Below are 598 nucleotides of genomic sequence, written 5' to 3' on the forward strand. Positions count from 1 at the left end.
CGGGGCCATGGATAGGGAAATACTTATGTCGGATGGGTGCTTGAGATCGATGTTTATGGGTTTCCCTGGAGTGGTTGGTGTAATAGGGACCTGCCATATGTTTTTAAAAGTTTAGTTTAAACTTTCTTCAACATAAGTGTTGGTGTTTACGTCAATACACCACAGTCATGAGACAGGCGACAGTGACGTGAACATATATTCAATAAAAGCATTTTCGGATAATTAGTCAAAACAAGTAACTATATGTGTATGAGTTAAATCTACCTATATTTACCTGCCTAGTACAATATGTTGTTATTATTTTGTAATTGGTAATCATCGTGTTATTTACTTGCTTTTCTTTAGACACTTTTTGTTTCGTTTTGCTTTGCAAACTATCAGTCCTCCTCCAGCTTCTTCATTATTAATCCACCTTTCGTTATTTCCTTATTTATTTCATCTACTTCCATGTCCACAGATGAAACCCTGGGGACAGAGCGAGTACTGGGGGCTCGGGGCCGAATACGACCCCGACTGGGTACTGACGGAGGCTCAGAAGGAACTACGCGCGGAACTCATCGAAATGTGTCGGACTAAGATACGACCACGGGCGGTGAGA

General features: G+C 41.3%; 1 protein-coding gene across 1 annotated transcript in view; it reads left to right on the plus strand.

Annotated features, from left to right (window-relative positions):
• Positions 1 to 598, plus strand: part of LOC119592276 (probable medium-chain specific acyl-CoA dehydrogenase 1, mitochondrial) — a gene marked incomplete in the record, with an annotated part of 18,006 nt that overhangs the window by 2,138 nt on the left and 15,270 nt on the right. The window contains 1 exon segment of the mRNA XM_037941107.1: positions 458 to 592. Within this exon segment, the coding sequence (XP_037797035.1) occupies positions 458 to 592 (135 nt within the window).

The sequence above is a fragment of the Penaeus monodon genome, chromosome 30 (genome assembly GCF_015228065.2).
Source record: "Penaeus monodon isolate SGIC_2016 chromosome 30, NSTDA_Pmon_1, whole genome shotgun sequence".
In the NCBI taxonomy this organism is placed as follows: Eukaryota; Metazoa; Arthropoda; class Malacostraca; order Decapoda; family Penaeidae; genus Penaeus; species Penaeus monodon.